Source organism: Thunnus thynnus, chromosome 16, assembly GCF_963924715.1.
Source record: "Thunnus thynnus chromosome 16, fThuThy2.1, whole genome shotgun sequence".
In the NCBI taxonomy this organism is placed as follows: Eukaryota; Metazoa; Chordata; class Actinopteri; order Scombriformes; family Scombridae; genus Thunnus; species Thunnus thynnus.
This window is the reverse complement of record NC_089532.1, coordinates 19,567,442-19,590,460: the sequence shown is the minus strand read 5'-3', so window position 1 is coordinate 19,590,460 and position 23,019 is coordinate 19,567,442. Positions and strand designations below refer to the sequence as shown.

General features: G+C 42.0%; 1 protein-coding gene across 5 annotated transcripts in view; it reads left to right on the top strand.

Moving 5' to 3' along the window:
- Positions 1–521: 521 nt before the first annotated feature.
- The window catches only part of LOC137200485 (pleckstrin homology domain-containing family G member 3), a 31,134-nt gene continuing 8,636 nt past the window's right edge, over positions 522–23,019 (top strand). For 4 of the 5 annotated variants that reach the window (XM_067615367.1, XM_067615371.1, XM_067615368.1 and 1 more), the window contains exons 1-8: positions 2,230–2,361; positions 6,394–6,461; positions 16,740–17,272; positions 19,972–20,072; positions 21,825–21,894; positions 21,982–22,028; positions 22,483–22,633; positions 22,794–22,925. In XM_067615367.1, the coding sequence (XP_067471468.1) occupies positions 2,252–2,361; positions 6,394–6,461; positions 16,740–17,272; positions 19,972–20,072; positions 21,825–21,894; positions 21,982–22,028; positions 22,483–22,633; positions 22,794–22,925 (1,212 nt within the window). In that variant the 5' untranslated portion in view covers positions 2,230–2,251. Of the gene's footprint in view, positions 731–2,229; positions 2,362–6,393; positions 6,462–16,739; positions 17,273–19,971; positions 20,073–21,824; positions 21,895–21,981; positions 22,029–22,482; positions 22,634–22,793; positions 22,926–23,019 lie in introns of those variants that run through there. The other variant, XM_067615369.1, reaches the window with a different exon arrangement.

Sequence of the window (23,019 nt, the reverse complement as noted above, 5' to 3'; positions counted from 1 at the left end):
TACCTCAAAATTCAAAACTGTAAATGTAAATGTACTTAGTTATTTTTCACCACTACAGGCCAGATGTTCAGCTGTAGACTGACACTGGCCTGTCAAAAGCAGGCGGTCCTTTGCTGCATTCAGGGATCGTCGTAAATAGGAAAAACTTTAGACGAGTGGGCCTTTCATTGATACTTTTTTTGTTCTTATTTGAACAGACTTCTTAAAAATGTCTAAATGGGATTGTGGTGTTTTATTTCTTATCTTTAAATTCCTAAGCGAGTGCTTTTGTTTGTTGTAACAGTTGTAAACAACACAAAATCCAATCTACGAAATCTACTCGACAAGTGTTCCTTATTTACTTAAACTGCTAAATAATAACATCTAAAGGAAAAAATATAATTTAACCGCCTCTAGTTGCAAGGGGTTATCTATTTCTATCACATTTCAATCACCTTTGTTAGGCAGCTGACTTGCGCTGAAATTGTAGTTTCTATATTTCCAACAGGCGTGAATGTAGCATTAGCTAGCTCTTCGCCTCTCTTCAAAGATGCAGCAGTGACTGCTGGCTGGGTTCAGTACGAGCTGTTGACCTGCTCTGGGATGTGTGTGACCGTGTCCGAGCGACTTTTAACATGTGAAAAGAAGAAACTAAGCGGAGTAAACACATTGAGATTCTCAGCAAGAAACTACGGAGAAAAGTTTTACTTCTGAACAGAGTCGTTGGAAGGAAAAGAAGTTGGCGACTTCGGTACGTGAACTGCTTTTTTGACAACTTTACCATATCCTAGCTAACACAATTTAGCTAACAAGTTATTTATCATAAGGATTTATCTTCTTGGGTTATTCTGTCGATATTAATGGTGTGTTTGTTAGAGATGATGAGAAACACTGGATTTTTTTTTAACCTTGTTCCCTCCACTTGGGTTGTCGTTAAAAAAGTGAAGAAAATTTAACGTTACCAGTTTGCCGTTGCTCAATTTCAGCAAAACAAATTGATTACGCTCAGAGTCACAGAGTGTGAACGTTACTCAACATCTGCATGCGTGTATTTTTCTCCTATGAATTTAGCCCCTCAGGAGTCATGTACTCGTGTAAAAACACTGCACTACATTCCTCCAGCTCCTCCGCATTTGACGTGCATTGCTTGCAGACATTGCATAAAGATTTTAGGTACATTTTGTGTGTAATATAATTTCACAATCCCCAAGCTTAGAAGCCCTAGAGGGGGGCGGGAGTTTCAGTAAGATAAGGGATGTTTGTCTTTCAGTTGAGTGAACTTTGATCAGCTGCTTGAATCTGGTATATATATTTTTTCTTTTTTTAGGGAATGAGATTTTTCCACTTAAGCATTGACTTGTGAGAAAAACTCACCTCCACGCTGCAGTTGAATCATCTGCTATTTCCTCTTTCCCTGCATCCCAATTTCCCCCCCTACGGTGCCCCTACTTGGCCCCAACAAACCTAATTGTTTTTTCTAATGAGCACCCCAGTGAGACACAGTGAGGTTTTAAATTCAGGCTGTTCATAGGTCATTGACTTTCCCCACCAGCTGTTAAAGAAGAATGGAGCCAAATCAATCAGTTACCAGTGAAAAGTTCCATCTTTTGCTTATTTGACCTCACTTGACCTCTTAGACAATAACGTCTCAACTTCATTTAAGATAAATGTTGCCTCGATACGATTAACAGCGCTGTCTTCCAGGTGGTCCAGACAGGAAACTGCCCAAGTGTGTCTTGGATCTCAGAGTTGGCACTTAATTCCCTTCTTCCCGAGTCTTGGTATGCTGCATCTGTGATTAAAATTACCAAAGCTGCAGAATGCAAAAGTGGTTTCAACTATAATTTTGACAACCTGCATCTGAGCTTTTCATAAGTCACCTTCCGTATTATTGGTGTTTATTTGACGCTGCTTTGAAGACAGTTCAGGATCTCACGAGACCCCGAAGCTTTTGCAAGTTCCAGCTAGGGTTACACTGTTAGAATTAAAGGTCGACTTTAAACTAGACCTGACAACATGGTGTATGTCTGAAGGTGGAGAGTGTGTGTCATACGTAATTAAGCATTCCAGACACCCGAGGGAGGTCAAACTCTGTGGTTTTGTTGTTATGACGTCGACAAACCCCCACGAGTGCACGAGGGAGCTGGTTGCCCTGAAGATGTGGTGTAATGCACCTTTAAATGGGCACCGTCCAATTCTATTTATTTCTAAACTTGCTGTCTAATTTTAACCAGCAGCCCCGTCCTCTTCCTCCCTAACACTGGAGGACATAATGGAGGACTGCTTACCCTCTTGTTGTCTACCATTTATAGTTTTTAAGAAATGGAAGTCTTCATTTGTCATTTGCCAATTAAGATGGCGCTTGCCAACTTCACTTGCCAGGTATGCATTTCAAAGTCTGCATTCTGCGGTTGTAGGTCGTCAGTGGGGAGGTGAAAATTGCTATTTCTCCTTTTTCACCACAGCGGGGAATGATTATTCTCCCATTAAGGGCTATTTTGGCTGGGTAGTACGTGCACCATATGGGCAAAGCTCTTCACAGTGCTCTGTGGGTGTTCATCGGGATGGATCACTTATCGCCACATCTAAGCAGCATGCTCAAAAATGTAGTGGGCTAAAATAAGAGGCTCATATGCTGTCGTGTCTGTGGGAAGTCACTGGTTAGGGCTGTGCTTTTGTAGATTTTTTTGTGGATTTGATTGAGGTGAAGAGAGACTGTCAGGGTTTATTGTTTACCCCAGTGAATGAAGAGCTGTTAGTCTCTTAAGGCCTGTGTGTCGGGGGACAAACTGCAGGAGTAATGTGGGAAAGAGGGCACTCACAGAAAGGCTGTTTGTCAGGGGGTATTTTCTGCCGGGGTAGACGGGGTAAGAGGGTAAGAGAGAGGTCATGCAAGATAAACATAGCACCAATGCTGAAATAATAAAGACTCTCTGTCTCAGTTAACCAGTAGGACCCTGGACCTCTGCTTGCAATGCCAGGTTGGATTTTTATTTGTTCTGAATGTAAACATCCGTCCTGACTGGTGGCGTCTCAAAGAAACTCGCACCACCATGTCTGACTGACGACATCTCAGGGGACTTATGTCATACTTCCACATTCTCTCGGGCCTTGTTGGGGCAGACGGTGAATTGCGACTGAATGCGGTAGGTCTCCGACTGTGAGAGAGCGGGGCAGCAGGAATTTTCTAAAACTATTTTTAGCTTCTCCTCCCATCAACTTGTTTTGCACAAGGAAAAATCAGTTTTTGTTGTTAATTGTTGCACAAAAGGCTGATTAAGTTCCTTTTTGTATTCAGATGCTGGTCCAGCCTATATGTCATCAGTTGTCTGCACTGTCAATTGACCTGTGGATTGGCAGCAATCTTGGTATCCAATTAGGGCTGCAATTAACAATTATTGTCATTATCCTTTTGATCTTCCACTTATTTTCTTGATTATTTGATGTATCCTTTAATCTATGAAATGGTGAAAAATGCTAATCACAATTTCCTGGAGCCCAAGATGATGCCATCAAATTGTTTGTTTTGTCCAAAAAACCATGCAAGAAACTTAAAGAAGTTTACTATTACATAAGACAAAGTTGAGCAGAAAATACTTACAATTGAGAAGCTGCAACTAGGAAATATGTGGGTTTTTTTTGTGTGAAAAATAACTCAAACTATTAATCAGTTATCAAAATCTTCAGCTCTATAAATAAATGTTTTTTTTGATTGGATGTCCTGTCACTTCCTTAATGTCTTGTCTGTGCCCTCTGTAACCCTTCCTGAGGAGACGGAGAAAGTGACAGCAGAAGTTTCATTTTCCTCTGGCTTCCTCTCTAGACATGTTCGCTGGTCTCACTTCTCTCATAATCTTGACAGGCTGTCAATGGTGAAAAATACTCCAGATAGTCATCACCCCCCAGGGACCTTTTTTTTCTTTAACACATCAGGCTTGAGGTCTTAGTTCAAGGTATACGTTTGTCTGCGGGCAAGTGAGGCTTTTAACACATTTGTGGTGATGACTCAGTATAAATGACCTCTTTATTTGCATGAGTGCTGTATCTTGGCCAGCATCTGTCCCCCTTAATCATCTGTTTTGTTGTGCTTTAAAGAAAGGAATTCAGGCTTTGACCGCGTGGATCAGTGTAAAGCCTGGCGATTAGAGGAACAAGGAAGTTTATCAGCCCATCTGAAGAAGTGATCCATTGCAGGTCTTTCTTTTAATAACCATCAGATTGGCTCTTGTAGCATCTGTCTTCCATTAAGGGGCAAATTGCAGATTCCCATGTAGGGAGGTTCATGCTGCGGGTAATGCAGTCATCAGCTGTGGGAACCAAATGCTCTCCATTTGTGTGAAAGGGCAGCTAATTCAAGCACAGGTGGCCAGCTTAGCATGAATGTTAGCCTGTATGTAGTGTTTTCTCTAGGATTTGAAATTAGGCCATGCCCCCTCCCTATGAAAACAATGATTTGGATTTGCCATATGTCAGCAAACAGGAGGTGGAAGTTAATGAATTACGATTGTTGAATTCTATCCAGATGCGTTAAGATTGTAGGTTACACTGACTAACCGTGTCCAGTAAGGCGTTTTTCACTTTCTCCACCCACACCATCTTACTACACCTACAGACGGCCTTTGATAAGACACTGGAAAAACAGTTTTAAAACCCAGACATCTACAGTATATCTAGGTTTTGAGCCCAGTAATTCTAGTCTAGCCTCTTGTTGACCGAAGACAGATTAGCAGAGTTTTGGTCTGGTCATTAAGTGGGGTTAGCTCAGAGGTCATAGTAGGTGGGATTATCAGAGGATTTTATTAGTTCACTGTTCACCGAGACAAGTTCAAAGCCTGCCCCTCAACATGAACACCACTCTTACAGGTTAGGCAAACTAACCCACCACTTCAAACTCAATCGGCCGAGCTTGGTCAAAGACTGTCTGAGGGGGCTTCATTCGTGAAGAATGTCATTGTAGCAGTGCTGCATTGACTGAGCATAAATCAGCATGTCTTACAGCGTTTGTTATCCTTTTTCCTCTCAAAGATGCAACAAGATTATTGAGCAACAGACACATTATATGGATAAAAGTTCAGTTTTTATTCTCAAGTCACTGACTTGTATTTTTAATTGAAATATTTTCCAATCTGGGTCAAACATAGTTGGTATATGTGTCCAAAAGCGAACATACATTTCATTTTAGGGTAAAAGAATTTATTCTTTTATTCATTTGTTGTGCTTTGCAGTAGGGTTATCAAAAACAGTTTAAAAGCTGCTGAATTATTTTTGTCCAGTAAGCTTTACTTTAGTCCAGGCTGCAGCTGCACGGACCCTACAGTCAAGCAGTAATCTTAATGTGCAGATCCAGCGCTGTGACTTTTCTCCTTGCATTCCTGCACATCTTAATTGGCGAACCTCCGGGCAGTGGGATCGGTTTGGCCTCGGCTGGCCTGGCTGTCAGCTCGGCACAGTGGCCAGCAAATGCACAAGGAACAATGCCCATCCTAATCCCTCAATAATTCCTGCTCCTCTGATCTAGCTGGCCCAAGAATGTGATGTTTAAAAGGCCAGAGGCTCACCAGGAATCACAGGGAGCCAAGTTCTCATGCACAGTCTTCCATGATGATTTGCTGTAAAGAGCCAGAGAGGCAGTGATGTGAGAAACTGGCAGCACAGTGGCTCCGAAGGGACACACCTCATCATTAAGAGCACCACTGCCTGGCATGAAAGATTAGAAAAATACATGCCACCAGGGGTGAACCTGTAATCTCAGTGGACGGTTTTACTGATAATGAGAGACTTGTTTTGATGTAACAGAGATATTTGTAACACTTAAGTATTTGTTTGAAACTGGTCAGAATTATATCAAATTTATTTGTTTGTGGTGAGCTCCTTTGTTTCATTCTTTAGTTATTTTACATTCAAGCATTCATAATATCATATTTGTGTTGGTGACTTTTTTGTGAAGCACTTTGAAACGCTGGTTTTACGGTACTTTACAATTATAGAAGAGATACTCAATATGATTGTAGTTCAAAACGCACTCACAGAGGTTCTCAAACCCTCTCGCGTTTGCTTTGTAGCGTCCATTCATCTCCCACTCCTGCCCTTTCCCTACCGATTAGCATGAGCTCATATCACAGTCGCCCCTACATACCTCAACCCCGGCTACACTATACATTACCAAGTGGCTGACATGAGCTAACCCAGAGCAGCGAGCAGGGGAATGGGAAGAATTTCCCTCTTACAGTAAGACATGATTAGACTGTGGCTTGTTTGCCTCACTGCAGTGAGCCAAGCCAGTGGAGAAGGCATGGGTTACTTGACAAAATAATAAAAGACTAACTTACAGTCAAAGCTAAACTTAGAGGGTTTTATAATAAGAACACTCCAGGAAGGATCAACATTTCTATGCTTTGTCTTTTGTTTTGTCAGCTCCAGAGGCCAGAGTGCCATGCCAGAGGGGTCCCATTCTGCTCTCCACCAGGGCCCAATGGGGGAAGGTAAGATCAATGCAGTTATATTCGGTATGACCCATTCTCTGATAATTGCTGCCTATGGATTGACCAGTCTTACAATATGGGGCTTTAATATGTCAGTTTATTCCTACTGGTATATTTGGTTACCCAGGGCAGTGTTCTAACATAACACAGAGGAAGCAAATGGAAAAAATGCTGGAAATGGAAGAAAAGAGGAAATGTAGGGGCTTTGAGAGGCCGAGCTGAGAGAGCAATGAACTCCCCTCCTACAGTCCCGGCTGGCAGAGAGGTTCTTTGTGTGGCTGTGGAGCTCGGCCAACCCCCTTCATACAGCTGAAACTTCTGTACGCTCACACATATCAAACCAGAGTCTGTCAGAATCACCGACAGCTAAGATGGTTAGTCTAGCCAGCGGTGCTGACCTTGTATGCTGGGGGCCACTCAAATTACATATTATTTTAGTGTTCATTATCTTCAGTCACAGAGCCACAGCATTGACACAGGGCCTCTTTGTATCTGTTTGCCTGTTCTGTCCCTCAACCCCCACCGTCCGTTCCCCCCCCAACGCCTCCTCTCCTCTCTACTGAACACATTTGGCACTTGGCTTCCACTTTGGCTAAAGAATACCAATGTGTCAGTGGTTCCCTTTTTCTTCTGCGCCTGTCCTTTTGGTTCAGCCTTGGCCAGAGGAGGCTTTTGGCCTGAGGAGACGTGTGCCGCCTTCATGAAAATTTCTCTCTTCATTTCCTCAAAAGGCCACTCTGCACCGACTACACATACTCACAGTTCATCTTGCAGCTTAGATGTCTAGCATGAAATCACCTTGGCATGACAGAACACCCACTTGAAGTTGAAACATTTCCAGGTGGATTTTTGTTTGCGGACCAGTCAGAGTTAAAGCGTGACTGACCTAGTTCCCCAGATGTGGATGGTTAGATTGTAATTAAGGGGCAGGGCAGCTGGTAATGCACTATCTGTGTGAGGTGATGATTGGATGTGGTTAACAGACAGGAGGAATGCACACGGTGAAAGGAAACCCCCCCAGTCTGTCTGGTCAAGGTAAACAACAAAAACGTTGTGGTGACCATCCAGCTCCAACTGCTCCGAAGGGTCAAAGGGTTATGAAATGAACAGAAGCTGTTATGATTTCACCACTAGTAGGCTTGGTATGGCACCGGCATAAAGGCAAATATTTCGGCTCTGCTCCAAGGTGCACCCAGATGTTCTTTTTAGTATTTGTTCACAGTGCTTTGCTTTGAATCCTTTTTCCAGACGAACTGGATGACAAAAACCCACATAAGAGTCCTCATAATTTCCACCGAAACTTCCTGAACTTTCATCACCATGGTGGAATGTGAACCAGCAATCATTGTATCCCGTATATGAAATATCTCCTGAAAAGCTAGTGTACGTCCAGCCTGTCAATCCAGAGGACCGTGGCTCAGGCCTGAGGCAGCATGGAGCAGCTCTCTCAAAGATAAGGACTCCCTCTGACCTACTTAACCCCTGGCAGGAATGTAGCTGTGTGTGCAGAATGTACAGCTTTAAAGGGGTTCTGGGGGGACGGACGGATCATCTCCATTCTCTGCAGCTTTTCCAGACCAGTGGGCATAGGGTTGTGGACATAGATAGATGATGGCAGGGATGGCTGCGTCTCTGAGTGGGCTTGTTAATGGAGCTCCTGGACTGGAACTCTTTCACCGCTTAATTGCCTGTGGTGTTAAATCACAGGCAGCCTCAGGTGAACCTGCAACAACTCCTGTTCAGCAAAGTTTTGAAGTCATGCACAGAAACCCAATGAAACTTCAGACAGCCCCTTGTTCTGTACTCTAACTACTGTTTCATATGTTTATGTAAATCATTACACAACATAACCACCATTGTAATGGCTTTTATACAGCCCCACATTCACTGTATTTCATTTCATTGTTTGGCTCAGACTCCCGTACTCCTCACAAAATAATTTATTTCAGTGTAAATCATTTTACAGCCCCCTACAATAGCATTCCTCCTATAGAGCTCTTCCGCTAGATTACCCACATTAGTTACAGGCTTTCTGTTTTGAGTGTTCCTGTTAGATGGCCTCTTAGAAACTCATTTAAATCTATAAAACTCCTTATCAACTTCCTCCGTAACACTTAGCTCTCAGCTGAGGTTTGATAAGCAAGCGTGCAGCGCGTTCAAAGATTTTTATCTGTTTGCAGATATGGTGTTGAAGTACAGTAATGGCTCAGTCATGTTTAATGTAGTGTATTCAATACTTTTTCTTGTGATTTATTATAGCATGAAAAAAAAAAAAAAACTGCTCTGTATTCAGTAATGTATGCAAAAAACAGATAAAAGTAAGTCCCAAAGCAAGATGTCAAATTCCTCATTTGACTGCCGTGTATAGAAAGTGTGAATGTCTGAACCGCAAGAAAAACAGCATCACACCCTTTATAACGTAGCATGTGATAAACAGCTTGATGTGAAGTAAATGGAGTCATCCCTGACCTCCTCCCCTCCACACTTCACACAGCTGTCCTGCCACCAGCCTGCGTGGACTCTGCAGAAAGGCGCTAACAGGACAGCAGTTTGGTTGTAAACTGTCAAACTGGTGGTAGAGTTTACAATGGACTCACACCTCTGGCCTCCGTCAGGTCCAGATGGCGTGTGTTGTCCAGAGGAAATGGTAGCTTTGAATAGATGGAGGGCTTGCTGTGTGTGCTAGTGCCTGAAGGGCTCCTGGAGGGAGGGAGGGGGGAAGGCTTGTTGATGGTGGAGTCTCCTAAGTGGATCATCACATGCCTATGCACTGAGGTCAGCTGGCACGGCAGGATCCTTTAAGAGCCAGGGGAGGTTTACAGGATTAAATTTGAGCTATTTGATGAGTTTTGAGCTTTGGTACTTTGAGAAATCTACCTCTTTGAAACAATGCTGGCATGGTGATATTGTTTCCCTACCTCACATCCTGTTTTTATCTGCATATTATAAGGTTGAATCTACAAACAGAAATGTTTTGGTTTTTTTCTATTTCATATCAGGCTTTCTGAGAAACTGAAGTAAGATAAGACAGTATTTTGCAATAGTAGCCACCCTTTTACCACATGTTTGTCTGAGCATTTCAGGAATCAAAAAGATCTTTTCAAGTACACAAGTGTCAAAGTGTTTACGTATACTTGGTAAATGAGTGAAAGCGCAGTTAGTTTCACTTTTGAACATCAGAATTCCCCTAAAATTTCCCAGCACAACATTTTGACCTTGACTGTCACTGTGGAATGCAGGTTCAGTTTGCATGTGTGAACTCAGCCTCTGTCATCTAAAGCCATATATTTACCGACTTTCTGGCTAATTATTAACTCAGCATTAAAAGCTCCTTGTGAAGCCAAAGGCAGGTGTAAATCAAACAAAATCTTTTATATGTAAAAGGCTGTTGAAAGCAGAAACTCCTTGATGTGACCTAAATTCTTCTCTCCATCAAGGCATAAGAAATCAATCCAGTCTCAGTGTCTAATTGTTCTGACTCATGCTGTTTGATAATGGTCTGTGAAGACCCCTGGAGGCACCCTCTAGGCTTGTGCCTCCTGCCCTCCTGTGGGGCAGCCATTCACCGTTGCCAGGTGGGGAGGAGTTTTTCCCATGGGGATCAGTACATGACTACCTCCCCTGTCTCCCAACACCCACTGGGGGAGGAGCTGAATGCCAGAAGTTGTGGAGGGGTGTTGAAGAAGGAAGTTCTGAGTGGATCTTGAGGGGCGGAAGGGCTTTATTAAGATGTAGCGCAAAACATCATTCTCTCTTTATCCCCTAAGGAAAACAGGGTCACACACTGTGCCCTTGGCTCTGAAAGATAAGTTAGCAGATTAGCAGTCGCCTCAAGAGCCAGTTTGATGTTGTGTTTTTGTTTCTTCCTTGCTTGTGAGTGAACATACTTAATCAGCCAACGAGGAAGTAAGATTTTCCACCTTGTTACATGGTTTAATATGGGAGGTAAAAGTTGTCTTTATGGCCAGTGGGAATCTCCACAAAATAATTACTCTTAGCACAGTAAAGGAAAACAGATGGAAAGACAGCAAAAATGTGCTCCAAACTCTTTTTTTTTTTTTTTAAGGAAGTTATGTTGCAAGAAAAGTTGTAAACTTAACTGAAAACACTTTGGGTTGTGTAGACTCATCCCAAATTACTGGCACTTGAAAAAGTCAATCGTGTCTTAAAGGTATAAAGATATGAAAAGACAAGTACCAGGAAATAAGGGATCAAACAATATTTCACATTTTTATTGTCAGTGGTCATGCGGTTGCATGTGAGATCAAGGTGTTCTTAGGAGTTGTATCACAAGGGGGACTTTAAATGTGATTCATTGTCCGCTGGATTCAAATTCATCACCATTTGGTACATGAGTCACTATGAATCAAGCAGGAGCGGCTGTGTGACGGACTACTAACAGAGCACGCAGGGGCTTGTTCTTTGTCAGTGGGGTGTTCTTGTCTCTGATGCTGTCACTCTTACTCTTATTGCTTGTTTTCTGTGCTTAACGCTAACGCAAATGACAGACTTGCCATTGGCAGCGTCGCAGTGAATACTTAGAGGAGCCAAGCTGCTTCAGAGATGTGTCTGTTACCCACTATCCGTTTTTCAGTGGTAAGAGAAAGTCCTTTCTGATGCTGCCTTTATGCAGCTTTAGAGTGAGGATTTGCATGCTGAACATTGATATAGGCTGTGTTGTTCCTGTTTCTTTTCCCCTAATTTGGTTAGAAAGCAAAAGGCCACAGGCCAGACAGGAAAACACAGCGGAACTTTAGCACAAAGTCTGGATTATTGATATTTATAGGCAAATATTGAGTGAAGTTTGACTGAGGGTTGTAGTAAGTTCAGTAAAAATAGTCATCAAGGTGTGTCTCACTGGGAGACAGCGCCTCTTTTCGCATGTAGTGCTCACTCATCATTCATCATATTAAAAGTGTAGTTATAGGAGTCGGAGGGATTACAGACAGGCTAAAAGGAACATATTGAAAAATCATCGTGGACTTTGACACCTTCTCCTTTGGTGGATGAATCTCATCACTGCCGTCTTCTAAGGTATGCAACGATCGGTACATTAGAACATGTATCAGTTACAACAATCAACAATTATATGTTGTTTTACTTTATAGAAATATTTTAAACATATAATTAATACAACTTGACAGGGATTATTATAGTCTGTTGTTTACGCTTGTAACTGTGTCCATTGTGCTCTTTGGAACCTGCACTATAATCTTTTGGCTGACGTAATTATTACTCTTGTTTGTGTCTACTTTGTTTCCTAATACCTTAAGATAGTAGACAATGTGTTACCATATTTCCATCCTGTCATGAGTGCAAAACAGACACGTGATAAGACAGGTACGTGGACAAGGCAGTTTTAAACGATGGAAAAAAGAAGACTTGAGTCCGTCCTTGGTAGGATTTGCATGGTTATCTGCATAGAGGCTGGTTTGCATGAACTGATGAGAAAATGCGAGTCACATCATCACAGGATTTTGCAAGCAACAACTAACGTCATAGCTTATATGCTGTGGCTTATCGTGTCCTCAGAGGAGGCGGTAATATTTAGCTGGAAATAGTTGTTGCTCTGGTTTGCCAGATCATGTCAGTGGACGCTCTGGTTGGAATATTAGCGAGTCCTTCTTAGATGTGTCTGTCATTAATCAAGCACGCTAAGATTGTTTTTACACAAGCCAGAAGGTTTTCTATATAAAGGAATGCTTTGTGTCCCACACGCCAACAAACTCAGACAGATAGAGATCATTTCTGTCATTCGTGTGACTGTTGCCTTTTAGAAAAGTTAATAACCAGGTGCTCGGGGTATTCATTTCAGTGTTTCTGTTCACCTCTTCCACCACCTTATTAGGCACTTCATGTCAGTCATATAACCATGATGTCAGAGGCAGAATAGTTTCATGAACTGTCTGCATTGTTAAGCTCAGACCGAAATAGCAAAAAGCGTAGACTTTACATTATTAGCTCTAGACTGATTAGTCATCGAGCCCTTCGGACGGTGAGTGAATGTACTGACTGTTTTCAGCGATGAAACAGACACGATGAAACATTCACTCTCAATCACCTGTCGTAATCCTCACACTCACTTGCTTCTCATCAAGTGAACGGTCCTGGACAAAGATCTTGTTTTGTTCATTGTTCAAAATCACTTTCCATTAACTTTAACTTTACATGGTAACTTGGTAACTGGTCGTATTAGTGCGCGGTGGAACTGCATTAAAGCAAACTACTGTCCAGGGGATTTGGGTTCAGGGAAGCAACAAAAGAAAGAGGAAGGTCATGCCTGTAGCATTAACACACCTTTGTCTGTAAATGTTAACCTCGGCTTAACAGCCAGGAAACTGGAATTCAAAGAATTACAATGAGGGGTTGGGAGGTTTTTTGGGGGGGAATTTCAAGCATTTTTCTTTTAGTAACAACATTAGTAATCTGTTCACATACAAGCAACTGATCAAATGTTCATATAGACTCTACACACTATGTGAACAGTATTGCTGGTGTGTTTGTTGAGCCTAAGTGGACTTTGAAAAACTGCTGTAAGTTGTTGAAGTTAGGGGGCTGTCTGAAATGCAGTCCAAATACTATACTATCTCTGTAGCCCTGATTTTGTTAATGATTATGTCTGTGAGTTAACAACTGTACCGATGCAGTGCTGAAACAAAGGAGAGTGTTGTGTTTTGTTGAGGTTGTATACTTTGTGAAGTTATGGTGTGTGAATGAATGTGGAAGCCCATGGCTTGGCTTAGATGGAAATTTTGCTCTGGACCATATACTTAACCGTCTTCGCAACCATGCTGTGTAAGTTATGATTTAACAGGTCAGTCCACTGAGCTGTTGTTGTCAATAAGTGCAAATATGCTAAAAATTCTGAACTACATACAGTACCAGTCAAAGGTTTTGACAAACCTTCCCATTCACTTGATTGAAAAAGTGTATCCTGACTTTTGAATGGTACTATAGATGTGAAGGCATCATTCCCTCACATATGACCTGTATGAACGTTTTGTAGCAGTGAACGTGAAGCACAGACTTCCTTCACACCAGAATGACTTTTACCTGCATGTGTTAAATCTCTCTGTTGATTACCTTTATGACATACCATATTTAGCTGTTGACAGTGTGTGGATTTATGTGCATTTTCCAAAGATCTCCTGTTTCAAACAGTTATCACTTTTTAAACACAAAAGTGTGTTTGCTGATGTTATATATGATCGTTTTGCAGAAAACAGATGGTTTAAACTATTCTACACTGCTCACTGCTCCTGTTACGGTGGTTTCTTTTTATAGACCTTTCCCTGCAGTTATTGCCAAAACATCATTGGCATTTGTGCTTTAAAGGGTGAATTCCACGAACTATTTTTCCTTCCAATAAAGTTAATGGCAACAAATTTGCTGTTAAAGCGGTCAGAAAGCTGTACTTATCTTTGATCCATTTGAGTTGCTGGAGAGAAAAACTATGTATGCATGTATGTTTATTCTTTCTCAATAATTACTCTCCATTATGGCAAAAAGAGAATTGCAAGATCAACAATATTGAACATAGAAATCCACTTTATAGATATATATCACATTAAAATATGACAGTGAAGAAGAACACCGTTCATACTATGTATGGATATATACTGTGCATGGAACAAAACACCAGAAATCATTATTTTTCAAGTGAAATCTTGTTTTACTGTATATTTTAAACTAAAGTTAAAGATAAATGTGATACCAGGCAGTTTGCATTTCTCCACATCTGAAAGCAGGGTGGCACAGTAATGGCTATGGCCTTGCCACTGTGGCTACAGATCCCTCAGAGATTAGTGATAAATGTTTGCAGATGCTGAAGAGACACTGTGGCACCGAGCATGACCAGACACTCTGCTTTTACACCGTCTGTAAGATAATGATTGCTTATTATTTAGTATATCGAGAGGACTGCAGTATAACTGATGCACATTTGATTGTCTGTAAATGCTTGATAAAGTGGAGTCATAGAGGATGTAGACTACACTGCAGATCATGAGTCATCTTTGTCCCGAGTGACTGGAAGGATGGAAACACTTTGCACCGGATTGCATCGGGAGCAGGGCTTATCGTAGACCTGCATGTTGACCAGGTCATTTGCATTCCTCTGCACGGTCTGTTTCAACAAAGTCAGTAGTGAGTGGTCCATCATGGCTGTTTTCCCCTTAAACATGTGGTGTGTGATACCAGCCACAGATAATGCCTGCCTGCAGAGGCCATATCTGAAGTGACCAATCAAAGCTGAGCTTGTGATGGAGTCAAGTATGTGCTCAAATCTTGCAAGATAAGTCAAATGTTACTTCTACACTACTACTGTGCACTCTTTAGTACAGTCCAGGTAGATCTGCCCTATTCTAGCACTTCTGAATTTAATTCTGAACACAGATAAGCTATATAAACTAGAAAATTGTGAAAATGTGCAAGCACTGTGTTGATTTTGGGCTACTCCTCATTGTGCTGTTCCTCCCTTTCCCTTTGACTTGGCATGGACTGCAGTTTGCAGCACAGCAGCTTTGTTATAAAGGGATATTGGGTGGGAGGAAGAGAAAGGAGGAAGGGAGTTTCACACGCCAGACACGGTGCAGGTCAAAACCAAAAGTAAAGACAGAAGTGGCAAAGGAAGCAGATGCCTCATTTTAATTCATTGTGGTGTAGTGAGAGTAATAGCCCACCACTACACTCCTTTTACACCATCAACCCTGTGATTTGTCACGGAGCGTAAACAGAGTTTTCTCTAGTGGTCAGCTCCTGCTTGCCAGCTCATCCGTTTCTCCCAGTGAGGTTTAGCATGGGAACTGTGTTGTTGGGACGGCTTGGTGTGGATTGTGGAGCAAGCAGTGCAGCGTGAACGAGGCTCTCATGAGCTCAGTACTGACTCATGGAAAGTTAAAAGATGCCAGAAGGTGGGTGGGTGTATGTGTGTGTGTGTGTCTGAATAAACTGGAAGGCAGTTTGATTCTTCATGTGAAGCCCATCATCCAGCTGCCTGTCGCACTTTTTTCAAGGCTTCATAAATCACAGACTTCAGGCACTTCCCAGGCTCTCATGAAATATTTTGCTTGTTTAGCATAATTTATTCCAAGGAGAACAGTAAAAGGTTATATGTTCTCTATAAAACTGTATATGGGAGATAAGTCAAGTGAGTATGCTGGTTAAAAGTGAATCCATCAGCCTCTAACAGACTGCTGAAATACCTTTTCTCTACAGCATCAGGTTTGTGTTATCGGCTGTGGGCTGCTGACCAATGATGCAAATCTAATGATGAACATATTTAAGCTTAAGCTTGTCAACACCGGAGTAGGGGAGTGTATTTCAGACTCATGATATAAACTACATCTGTAGGCTATCAACACCAAATTATGCTCTCCATCCCCACTTGGCAATATCACTTACCTGAGTCATTTCATTAATGTTTTGCTTTATGATGGTTTGTGCCTCATACAACCCCATTTATTAGCCTGAAGTCAAATTACACGACAAAGCCTCATTTCTTCAGCTTGGCAAAATGGGTTTGACCCTTTTTGCCCTCCGAATATTTCAGGAAATGGAGTTCTACACACAGTGGCCACTCAGTGGCCCATTCTCACACCGCCATGACTTCATATATTTAGGAAACTTTTGTGAGGAAAATTCCCCATCTGGCCAGGAAGGATGTGAAACTGAATATGGATGCCATTTCTCTTAAATTCAAACGTAGCCCAATAAAGACATATAAACAAACCTCCTGGTCCCTTTCCCCCCCTTTTTTTTTCTTCTCATCAGTTTTCCCTCTCTCTGTTTTTCCAAGGTTAGTCCTTCAACAGTCAGGAGAACAAGAGGAAATGGCTGGATTTTCCATAGAATATGCAGTGTTGTAATTGGGCAATGTCGGTAATGATTTGAGCAAGGCTTTTTACCGTAAACCACTCCTCGCTGCCTCAGGCTGGGAGTAGAAATGCAGAGACTTGTGTTTTATTGATTTCTGAATAGTGGTCTGTTCAATGTAGCTAGAACGTTTACAGAATTATATTTATCTGACTTTCCAGACCACTGACTATATAAAATTGAAATTTAACCAATAAAAATAGCAGATGTTTTAAAGTGAAACTCAAACCAAACTGTATCTTTTGAAATATGAAACACTCAACCTCTTAAGGCTTGAAAGGTTGCCATAATAAGTGTGTAGTGTCTCTTTTACAGAAGTCAGAGTCAGTTGGATACACTGTTTTACTGCTTATGTCTCAAATCCTGACACCTGTCCTCTGTCTGTGTCCCTCTCACCTGTCCCAGAATCTCCTCAGTTGTCCTCGCCCCTCTTCGCCACTGAACATGACCGGGCAAACGTTGACTTGGGACCAGACTGCTACAGCCAGCTATGTGTGGAGCCACTGGACGGAGAGGGTGAACGTCCAGTGAGCCTGGTGTCCACCCTGTCCTCTGGCTCATCCCGTGATAGTCGCAGCCTTTTTGGGAGCACCGTTGCCCTTCCTTCCTCCAGCACCCCACCCGTACCGTGCGAGGAGGACATAGACTTGGTGCTCAGCCCAGCTGTAGAGCAGGCAGGGGACCACAGTCCCACCCTCACAGGCTCCAGAGGTCACTGGCGGGAACAGCTGGAGCCCAGGGTGATCAGCAACCAGTGGAACAACAACAACGCCACCTCCAACAAGAAGGAAAGTGGTAAAATACTTCAAACCCCTGCCTCTCCTGTTGTCACGGACACCATGGCACCCAACCCCAAGCTGACCTATGTGGACCGTGTTGTCATGGAGATCATTGAGACAGAGCGCATGTATGTCAAGGACCTGCGCAGCATCGTGGAGGTGAGGGTTATGCTGACTGTACTCAGATTGAATTTTCTGTTACAGTGACTTTCAGTTCACTTTCAGCCAAGCATTCACTGCCAGCCAACCGTTTGATAATATAGAGGGTAAATCATCAGTATTCTGTGTGTTTAAAGCACATGTTTGGCTTGGATTAATATGAAACTATGACTTAATGTCTGCAGCACACTGCAGAGGTGATTTACTGAATTTGGCTAGCCAGGAGCCAAAATAGAGGAACTGGACTCAACGGCTGTTGAGACCAAATAATGTGTCCTCTATTCCAAGCAGCTGTCTGTGGCCACAAATGATTTTGGTACTTGTAAAATATCCAATCATTTTTTCTTTTTCTTTACCAGGTTCCTTTCAGATCTCCTGCTTTCTAAATAAATAAGTCAGTTTACAAAAATGCATGTCTCACATCTGGCAGTTGTATGTATTGTTTATAGATTTCTAGCTCGTACAGATCAAGGCTGTCGAGCAGTTTATGATCTGGTCGTAGTGTTGTATATAAACCATTTTGTATATTTACAGTGCACTGAAAGTTTACAGCCTGTAGCATAAGATCACAGATTGTGCTCATATCTGGAGTTCAAACACAGAGTCATATCTGGGACACAGCGTAGGTCTTCCATGGCCTTGTGATCTTAGTCAAAGATCGTAGAAATCTCATCTTAGAGATGTAAAGCATGGAAAGTGGGCCAGGGATGATATCACCACTCAACAGACCACTTTTCTACCTTTTGTAGTCTGGAAACAACTTCCAGACAAAGAAACCTCCTTGGCTCTCAATCTTCCTCGGTCTTGCATAGAAACAGGAGTACTCTGCTGTCAAACAGTCGCCGCTGCGCTGATGGTAATGTCTTTAACACGTGAAGCATTTCTGAAACAGACTGGCAGTAAACCAGCTAGCACCTCTCCTCACCTTGTCTCTGACTGCGCTGGCGTCTGGCAGTTGCTGCGGGAGGGAGCGCACCCCTCGCCTCAGCTTGAATAACGGCTTGCTCCTGACAAACACTTCCAGGACTTCTAAGTATTTCAGTTGACAGGCGCAGCAGCCCTGCTTGGTCTGGCCCCGGTCATACAGGCCCTGCAGCGAGCTCCAGACTAGCCTGAGCTCTCAGGCCCTCCCAGCCAACACAAACACGTCCATCTTTGCGCCAACTGGAGAAATAACACAGATGAAAGGATAGCAATGGGGTTTTTCCATAGAATACCATGTGGGAACTTGGTCTACTACAGATATATCTCTTATCCTTTTGTGATTACACTATGGCTTCAATAACATTGATTCCATATGACTTATTTTAATTTCACACCAGGGCTTGAATCCGACAAAGGTGTGTGAAAATGTTTCTTCAGTAAACTAATTCAAAGTTTCAAAGTGATATTGACACTGAGCCCACAAGCAGCTGTTGAGGCCGTGTCCATCCTTGCCTTTGGATGTATTTTATCACTCACTCGCAGATCTCTCACTCTCAACTGTCTGTCCATGGAATAAAGTTTTGAGAACAGCTGTTCGACCCAGTTGGTCTCACATGTCTAAAAACATCCCCAACACCTGGCCTGAACACACCCACAACAATCATACTCAACATTGTTAAAGCAAGAATGTGGTCTGTGCTTATGAGCTCAGAAAGAGCTTGCTGTATAATTCTTAAATCTTTTTAAGAATTTTTGATTTGTCCGCTTTGTCCCAAAACAGTCCTGCTTATTTTTTCATAAAGCACAGCTTGTAGCGCCATAAGCTAGGAGACTCCACACACGGCAGTATATCTCTCACGCTATGCTATAGGTCACGTGTATATGGTGTTAACACTTGTGGTGAGTTTTTCTATAGGAGACTATGAGACGCCCTGCTGACTGCAAGTCAGCATTGCTCTCACTGCACTGGAATTCTCCATCCATCCACGACCGGCTACAGTTCATTCACTAGTGCGACGTGATGACTCTACTCTTAATCTGGTGTCCTGTTAAGTGTGTGTGTGTGTGTGTGTGTGTTTGCACCACATCGTTAGGACAGATGGGTGTGTATACAAGCTGTTTACTGGTATGCTCTTTATTTAGTCGCTGCGTGTGTGCGAGTTTGTCTCTCGTCAACATACTCCTCTACTTGTGTGGAGTTGTTTGTGTAACACATGAGTGTGTAATTGGGCATGAGGGATGGTGATCATCCAGATGTTGGCATATTCGGCTTCTGTTTTTAAGATATTTTTATCTGCTTCAGTGTACTCCCGAGGCCCAAGGGTAGCCGGGTCCTGGGAGGGGAACAAACTGGTGATGTTTATGGTCTGGGTACAACAGAACCTCTTCCAGAAACACACACACACTGACCATTAGTCAATGGAACAAATCCTTAAAAGGGTTCTTTAAAGATCACATCACTTACATGTGAATTAATGATGCTTCTTTTTAAAATCAGAAAAGCCTTGAAATCCTGATACACTTGACTATTTATGTACATTAAATGAAAAAGATGTCATACACTGTAGCAATCAGTTGGACAAACCAAATGTCTTTGATGATTGTTCATCAAAGAGTATATAAGGAGGACACAAGGGGAGAATTGTCTCTCTATTATTATACTCTTTCTGTTGGTAAGAATGTGCAAGTGCTTGTGTTACACATGTCACCACATATTGAAATGAGCTGTCTGTTTTTTAACTCAATTTTTAACTCAATCACTACTGTTTTTCCAGGACTATTTGGCTCACATTATCGATATGAGTAACCTTCCCATACGGCCAGAGCAAGTGTGTGCTCTGTTTGGAAACATAGAGGATATTTATGAGTTCAACAGGTGAGTTTTTTTTTTTTTAAGATATTTTTACTTAAGAACAACTTAAGCTACTGATTATACTTGAAGAGACACTGATGATTCATGGTAGCCTGGCACAGCAGAGAAGACAGGCATTGAAGAATTATGACTTCCTCATATACTTACTTTGGGCGAGGAATACTTTCACACACTTTGAAGTGTTGAAAATAAGATATGAGGAATGTTACGAATGCAAGACGCGTATTTCACTCGTTGCTGATACTTCCCCCAGTGATTCAAAACGGATACAGTGAGTAATAAAGAGCAACACACACTACAATAAACACACTTTTTTGCACATATCTGAAAGCCATGGAGCTTTACATTTAATCATCTTATGTCAGCAAGTGCTCATTGCTGACCACGCTGCTTGCCAAAACACACATTAACATTCCTCTCTCCTCTCACAGTGAGGACTCTGCCTGGTAATGCCAAGGCTATCATACAGCACTGACGCCCATATAGGGAAGATTTGATTCTTATTACTTTTTAATAAAATTCTAACCAGCTGTACAAGAGCGATAGAAAGTTTTTTACAGATTTTGGATCCAAAGGGCTTCTAGTGCTATTTTGAGCAAAGGGATTACATCACAGTTAGAGGGTTGTACTCTTTTTAAGCAATGCTTAGAAATCAAGATAGCCTTTTTCAAGCTTTAATCAAGCCTTTTTTCATGTCACATTTGGGTCATGGCATGCTCGTGTCAGCCTGTGAACAGGTGCCACATGTTTACTTAATTTTGCAACACAGGTGTGCCAGTTTGCAGGAGGCTGCCCAGGGGAAAGCAGATTTTTGTTGTGAGAGAGAGATAAGTCTCTCTACAGTGTTTTAAAAGCTATGTGGTCATTTTTTCACCCTTCCAGGGATCACATAGACCATCTATTGTACACACTGTACGGTACAGTATGTACAGTAGATGACTTGCTAAACAGTATGTTACTATGCTGTAAGTCAAACCCTTGCAGAACCAACTTTAACTGATGATTAACTGATGACCTGCTTTGCTTTTATCCAGGAGTTTCTGTTCTTTATAACACTTAATCCTCTCCAAACCTTAAAAATTGTTAACCAAGTAATCATGTGGTATGAAAAAATATTGACACTGTGTCCAATTTCAGCATCAAGATTTTTGTCATTGTACCATAAACATGTTGACACAGTTGCTTGTAGTCAAGCGTCATAGATCGCGTCTTTGATCTGACTCATGGAACATGGTGTGATGAATTGTGTTTGATTGTCATAACTTGATCTGTTTTGTTAACGATAGCTTTCGTGCCAAGAACTATTTTTCCACATATCCAGCCCTCATTTACACGGTGATGTCACACTGTGTAAAACGGTAGAATACCGTACAAATGTCAGGATTCGCTTTCCCAAGCAGAGAACAAAGCTTGTATTTGATGGGACTGTAAGCATGTATACTTCCAAGTCAAATGCATGTTTGTCATGCTCAGCCTTGACATGCAAGAGGGCTCATTTTTAACATGTATGTATGCTGCCCTCTAGTGGTGATGTTTCTTAACAAGGGTCAAATCTCACTCAAAGCAAAAATAGTCAATAGCAAATAATAATCAGTATTAGTGTTGATTTATTGATAGTAGCCACTAATCATTATTCTCTCCTTCTTTTCTTCCTTCCTCCCTTTGTGGTTCATTTCTGTTATTGCTTTCTTTCCTAGATGTTACTTTTAGATTAACACGTCTATTAACACTCAACTTTCTCTTTTTTTTTGTTAGTGAACTACTGCAGTCCTTGGACATGTGTGAGAATGACCCTGTGGCTATCGCCCGGTGTTTTGTAGATAAGGTGAGTATAGCCATCTTCCTCACAGCAGTATCAGCTCCTCAAGGAAATAAACAGTAGTGATGTTTTGTCTTCCTTTTGTTTCCCCAGAGTGAATACTTTGAAATCTACACCCAGTACTGCACCAACTATCCAAAGTAAGTATCTAGGAAATATCCTTTTTAAAGGTGGAGTGTGTAGGATTTAGTAGCATATAGCAGTGAGGTTGCAGATTGCAACAAACTGATTACCCCTCCCCTTCCAAGCGTGAAGGAGAACCTATGGTGGCTGCAAAAAAAAAAACACAGAAGGCCCTCTCTAGAGCCAGTGCCTGGTTTGTCAGTTCTGGGCTACTGTAGAAACATGGTGGTGCAACATGGCAGGCTCTTTATGTAGATATAGAGGGCTCATTCTAAGGTAACGAAAACACAACGATTCTTATTTTCAGGTGATTAAACACTAATTAAAACATTCTTGTGAATATTATTTTCCATTTCTGCCAAGTTTGTTCCGCTAGATGCCACTAAATTCTACACACTACTCCTTTAAGTATCCTTTTGTTGATGACTCCAGATGCGACGTGTCCTTAAATGTCATTCTCTGCTCCTCCAGCTCAGTGGCAGCACTGACCGACTGCATGAGGAGTAAAACTTTGGCCAAGTTCTTTAGGGATCGTCAGGCTGCTCTGAAGCGTTCCCTCCCTTTGGGCTCGTACCTGCTCAAGCCAGTCCAGAGGATCCTGAAGTATCACCTGCTGCTTCAGGTACAGAATGCCCTCAGTGGTCATTTTGCTTTTTATGCTTTTTTTATGCCTAAAGGTTTAAAAACTATTTAGTATTTTACAAGGCAAAAGTACAGAAAAATCAGAAAAAAGACTGATTTGGACTCATCTTTGTTTTATTGTGCCTGATCTCTTTTTAAAGGAAATTGCAAAGCACTTTGACCCATATGAGGAAGGATATGACGTGGTTCAGGAGGCCATAGACACTATGACAGGAGTGGCCTGGTACATCAACGATATGAAGAGGAAACATGAGCACGCAGTCCGAGTGCAGGTCAGTTGGAATTACCATACAAACACACATACATGCAGTGTTTGGATATGGTACATAGACAGTGAAGATGTATTTGCATGCAGTATTCTCCCTC